The sequence below is a fragment of the Ylistrum balloti genome, unplaced genomic scaffold (assembly GCF_031769215.1).
Source record: "Ylistrum balloti isolate Yb309-2 unplaced genomic scaffold, AGI_CSIRO_Ybal_v1 Utg370192, whole genome shotgun sequence".
Lineage (NCBI taxonomy): Eukaryota > Metazoa > Mollusca > Bivalvia > Pectinida > Pectinidae > Ylistrum > Ylistrum balloti.
The window spans coordinates 281,988-288,393 of record NW_026782171.1 but is presented as its reverse complement, the minus strand read 5'-3'; the positions used below and the strand labels follow the sequence as shown (position 1 = coordinate 288,393).

The following is a 6,406-nucleotide window of genomic DNA, read 5'->3' as shown; positions in this document are numbered from 1 at the left end:
CGCTCACCTTCTTTACATATATTTAGTTGAAAATGCTTTAACCAAATTAAAAGTAAAGAAATTCTGAAGAATTATATCTTTATTCCCATTGCCCATTAGAGATCAAGGAAACCATTTACACAAATTCCACTTTTTGGTGCCTAAAACCACAAGGGGCCAAAAAACGCACAATGGATACAAAATGGGATTTCCTTCTCTCTAGGGGTGTTCAAACCAAACTGGGACAGAATCTTGACATTCTTACAGAAGAAGAAGACTTTTACAGAATTGAGACCCATCGTTTTCACAAAATGAGTTCCCTTTACGTAAGAATATTTCAGACCAAATTTGAACAAGCATTCCTAAAGAAGAATTTTTTTGTAAATGTTCAATTTCCCACTTTGGATATGGCTGCTCAGGCCCCAGGGTGTCAAACTCACCATTTACAAAATAAATGAGTAAATAAAATAATAATGTGTCTTCCCTCGAGGATGCTTCAGACTGATTTTGTCTAAATCCTTTCGATCATCCATGACTAGTATTAAACTTTAATCCTGAAAGATTCATAGCTGTGTTTATGAAGGGTTTGATATATTTTATCTTGTGTTAATATAATTCATAACTTATTTCTGTCATTTATTCATCTAAATCAGGTAACTGATCCTTAGTATGCTTAAAGGGGATCAATATTTTCTATGTGTTTGATCAAGAGCCATATTTGAAGGCCAAAGGAAAAAAATAATTGGTCACTGTGGCCTACTTCTGGTTATCATAACACAGTATAAACATACTTGAAGATGCCATATGGAATAGTTTGGGTTGGTTTGTTTGCCGAGTTTATCCCCACATCCCATCCCCTCCCACCAACAAAAAAAAAAAAACCAAAAAAACCAGAATCATTTTCAGGTGGGGCTCCCTTTTTTTAGCTGGTGACTTTTTCACTAAACAAAATAAGGGAGGCCCATTACATATCATCCAGAGCAATTAGGACACAACCACCACAGCACAGACCTGTTCCTTTCCCTGTGTCCTGGATCTCTGATTTTCATGACAGTTTGCATAGGAAAATGTTCTATAGGCCTGCGTTATTATGACTCTAAATAATAAACTTCAACTGTCAAAATCCAAGATGGTTGCCTGTCGATCATTTCAATTTTCTGATAGTTTCCAAACAGAACAAATCAGAACTTATTACAATGGACGAAGAGGAACATATACAATGATATGAAATCTAAGAAAAGTTCAGGAAGTAGTTGTGACAAACTTTCATTGTAAAAATCCAATATGGCCACTTTTTAACTGATCAGTCTTAAAATAAATAGGTTAAAACTAGGTAGGAGTTAAGAGGGACCTTAAGATGTAATGTGACAAAGATTCATTCAGCAGTTTTCAAGAAAAGTGATAACAAGAACATTTTAAAGACGGACCCTGGATGGAGCATTGACGGATTGTGGATGCAGAGTGATTTTAACTGCATATCATCTTATGATGGACTAATAACTGACAACACAAAGTCAAATTTCATGAAAGAAGGATGAAATAAATCACCATTTTAATTCAAATACAGGCTACATTCTTCACTCACACACAGAAATATGCTGTCCCTGTTACAGGTAGCCATCACGACATTCTCCATCACAGCATACCTAATAACCTGTCGGCAGATCATCATGTCTCTATTGTTAACATGGAATTCACACTAAATATGCTAAAGTAATTTGGCAGTGTAAATTTTACATGCATGCATGAATTTGTGACATATTACATACATGTACATATCACAATACATACAATGTGTCTATTGAAATAGTGAAATTAACTCCCCGTGAAAATGATCATGTTAACAGCAGATCATATCCAGTCTTTGTATACTTTACAAACTAGCAAAAAACAAAATCCTAGTAAAGAATCAGAACTTCCCTGTATTTGGTTTTCATTTTAGAAAAGTCTGATTTATCTAAAAATACATTTTCACATGAAGATATTTTTCAATATAAACTAAAATTCATTGCACAGACTCTGGAAAGACAATGCTTAAGGTGGAAATACTCAAATTCGCTAACACATAAATTAGGGAATTATTCTTTTCCATCCAAAAATGCCAGTCTCTTGAAATTCTAAATTTCCATTATCACAGTATCACCTCTTCATTTTTTGTTTTCATTTTACGAAATACAGTATACTTAATGCTTTTTAATGATTGTAACTTGTTGTCAATTGAGAAACAGACTATAGGTCACACAGGTCACATAGCTCTGAATTAAATTACTGGGTTTTGTCTGGTTAACTAGTTTTCATGATCTATGCATGATGCCAGACATAAAATCTATTTTACACAGACACTGTTTATGTAACACAATTTCACAGTTTAATTATAAAATCACACATACAATATATACGACACTGCCTACGTGCTAATCGTTGGCAACTTAAGCATGGCACGTGTCATCACATGTTTCGGAGGCTGCTTCAGAGCATCTGATAATCCCATTTCTTCTGCTCTCTGTTTCACAAAAATTGTGAGGCTCTGCAAGATTTAATACAAAAAAACACTTACTGTAGTTATACATGTGTTTGTATTAGGAGCACCACTGCCACTAGATTATATTTTCACTTCACTTGCCTCAAATCAACTGTCTTAACTCTATACCTAAGGGGTCATGGACCTGAATTTCGTACATTGCACTAGCTTAACTGTGGGTAAAATCATGCTTTGGGTACAAAAAGACGAATGTCCAAACGTCAAATATATGATATCTAAGAATTTTTAATAAGTCATTTCATTTGACATGCAGTGAAATACAGCAGGGACATTACCTGAAATGTTCTTGGCTCATAAATAGCAAGGTCTGCTAATACTTTTCTGTTAAGTGCAATGTTGGACTGTAAAAACAAAAACATGTTTGAAAACATTCTGAGAAAACATTTCTGTAATGTTCATGTGAATTTAATACAAAAGCATCCACTGTTTTGTCCATCATATAACTCTAAGATAAAAAAAAATATTATAATCTACATTGTATGTCAGGTGTATGTTGTATTGTTTCTGTATTGGAATCCAAGAAAAGGAACAAATAATATAAATAAATATTTACTTTCGGCCTGTCTCACTAATTACAGACAAAAACAATCAAGAAATACAAATATCAACAAGAGCTATGTATTGATAAATCAAACAAACATTTTTTTAACTATTTAAAGCGGTTTTTTTTCTTCTTCTTTCTTACTAGTTACTTTGTTTTTGGTTTAATCTTTATTTCATTCATTGATACATATACATCATGATTATAAAAGAATAATTACATATTTTTGTTTTATTGCTGGTTATTCAAATTTTGGAGTGATTTCAGTTTGTCATATTGGTAAAAACTCACTGCATATATTGTTTTAAGACAAGTTTATGCACATATTTCTTCAATTTGTTGTAGTAAAAATTTATCCTAGTCATTTACATTGGGGCTTTAACACTTGGGCCATGGCAATATTATCTGAAATATATTTGTGAATAGATTTTGTCAAGGGGCCATCTTGAATTTTAAAAAACTTTCAAATAAAGAACATTGTCAGTCAATACTATGGTAATATGTTATTCAAGCTCAGTTATTAAGAATTCACTTAACAGGATATCAAGGATTGAGAAACATTTCAGCAAATCAAAAAATGTATAGGCAGTCATCTGAATGGTCAAAAATTAACATCATAAATTATCTAAGGTCTTTCAGAATAATAGAGTAATTCAAATAGATCTCTACAAAATTGGCTACCATCATTAGTGCCATATGTAGGAAAGATTTTGATCTTTGTGTAATATTTCAAAATCTTTCGTTCTAATTTTTTTCTATAACTCATTAGAGTATCTTGGATCAATTATAATTTACCCGGGGTATTTTAATGTCAAAATGCATAGGACGACTCATGATTAATTCATACAAATGTAACAGGAAGGCGAAACTTTAATTACAATTACATTGAATCCCAATATTTTTATCCTTGTGGGAATGACTTTATATCAAATGAGAAATTTACTTCAATACAAACAAAAATGAGAAATATGATTACAGCTACATCTGAATAAGAAAAAAATGAATACATGTATGTAAGATTTTCTTACCTCTGCCAGTGTTCTCATAAATGTATAGTAATCCAGGTTGTGTTCTGAACAAGCAGCTCCTATCCTCAGTCTCCACATCTGATGATTTGGAGCAGATATTCGAATTAGACATTAAAATCAACTTATTTTGGCACTAAATTCTCAAAGTGGCTATACTGGATTTTTTATCAAATTGAAAATGGAAACACATAAATATGATGTGATTCCTTACAAAATGTCCCTGTTTTCTAATGCAATTTTGCACTCTTAAAAATCCTATGTTAATATCATTCCTTTGATGTATGTGTAAGTAATAAGTAAATACATGCATTGTGTGCTTTCATTGAATTACTCTGATACAGGCTACATTACCCTAATTTTGTCTTTAGATCAGTATATAATCCTTGGGGATCCACTATGTATAAAGGTTATTTGCAGCTGATGGGAGACAACTTTCCACTTGTAGAACATTTTGGACAATAATGAATTAGAGGTTGTCTCCCTTACAAAAATATAAATAACCTAATTTTCCTAAATGACTCATTTTTTTGACATTTCATCATTTCAGAAAAAAAAAGTAATAAATGCATATTGTTTTTCATGTATGTATGTTTTTCTTCAAACAAGGACAGATGCAGCAGTTGATTCGGAAGTTAAATGTAAGACTTGGTGTACATAATATTTACAGATTACCAAATTGTACACAAAGATATATAAACATTCCCTTCCTTTGTTCCACAAGCAAATTTAAATATACTATTGATGATAAATGAATCTGGGTTCTTTTTTTATGAACAATTTTTATTTTACTTGTAGAAGGGGACAGTTCAATTTGGCTTGTTGGTATTCCCCCTTAGCTGAGAGGCAGTGTCCACATAGAGACTGATGGTTCACTAGTCTGCTTGGGCAGCTTGTTTTTTATCACTCTAATCCCATAACAATTACCCAATTAGCAAATTATATACATAGTTAATTTTTTGGAAACACTGCCAGTATTAATACAAAACACTAAATAATGCGAAAGATTTAAGTGTCAAGTGAACTATAGGTACTTACTTTTTGAAATGCTTTCTTCTTTTCATATTTTGCTTTTGTTGAGTACATCATAGCTTTCCTTACTGATCTAACAGCAATAGAAAAACAGTGCCTCTTTCTTCCATAGTAACTCTGTGAAAAAGAAGCAACAATATATCATTGTATACCTGGTATAGAACATGCTCTGGAGTCATATTTTACTGGTTTGAGATGAGTCATTTTTGGCTTATTTTTGAAAGTAAATGGAAGATTAACAATAATTTGCATATATTGATGCATATAAATAAAATCTAATACAACATCATGTGACATATGTCATAAAACTGCATTATTTTTAAAAGAAAATTATTTTGTTGCTGTATTACATAACTTTGCTGCATACTTGATTATAAAAAGATTGACTTTGAGCTCTCTTAATCTCTCATCAACCTTTAGCATTGAAGTGTGATAATTTATTCAATGATATTTAAGTTTCAGCAAAGTTCATACAGAGCATGCAAGAAACGGACATCTATTGACATCAAAAATCATTATTAGGTCCCTCCCAAACATTACTAATTCTTTAAATGTCAGGATGTTTTCTCGTTTGTCCCACTATATATAACTTATCAATTTTAAGTCTATCTGAGGCAATGTCTTTTGATATAATCATAATATCAGAAAGCATCACACCTCTCTTATCTTATGGGTTATCTCAATCAAAATAGCTCAGGATCCAAAACTTTGCTAGTCATCACCAGAGTTAGAATAAAGGAATTTAATGCAATTCCTCTTTTTTCTTATCATCACTACAAGATAATTATATCAGCTGCTAGAACAGCAGACAAAATTGTTTATTCATTTTTCATAACTGTCTCAACTGGTTATCATATTTGTCTCATGTTATCTATCTTATTCAATAGAGTTCTTTTTTGTCACCATTTCATGTATTCAGAATTAAAACTAATGTCAAATGGACTAAGGAAACAGATTTAGTGCAGATCGTCAAGTTAGAATTTTGACCTAAAATGCTGAATCGTTTCTATCTCGTTATACAATGCCAATGTTTTAACTTTGAGGATTACGACCTTCGGAATATTCTGTTGTAATATCTGTTTAGAGTGAGCAGACATACCCATGACATCCTTAGGTACATCCGTTTTCTCCATGCCTTGTCTGGACCTCTTGATCTTATGAGGTTTAGTGGGGTTAGGAAAACCATGATTTAAAGCATAAAAACGTGCTTGCAATCAGTTGATGGCGACCATGTTTTTCGTCATTCATACTATTAAAGACATTATGCCGGTGAGTGACACTTTCCGG

General features: G+C 32.1%; 1 protein-coding gene across 1 annotated transcript; it reads right to left on the bottom strand.

Annotated features, from left to right (window-relative positions):
- Positions 1-1,498: 1,498 nt before the first annotated feature.
- Positions 1,499-6,351, bottom strand: LOC132551302 (large ribosomal subunit protein bL20m-like). Its single transcript, XM_060215427.1, has 5 exons — positions 6,219-6,351; positions 5,126-5,236; positions 4,091-4,168; positions 2,797-2,862; positions 1,499-2,506 (listed from the first exon to the last, which is right to left on the bottom strand). The coding sequence occupies exons 1-5, from the start codon at positions 6,303-6,305 to the stop codon at positions 2,387-2,389; spliced, it is 462 nt and encodes a 153-aa protein (XP_060071410.1). The 5' UTR covers positions 6,306-6,351; the 3' UTR covers positions 1,499-2,386.
- Positions 6,352-6,406: the final 55 nt, after the last annotated feature.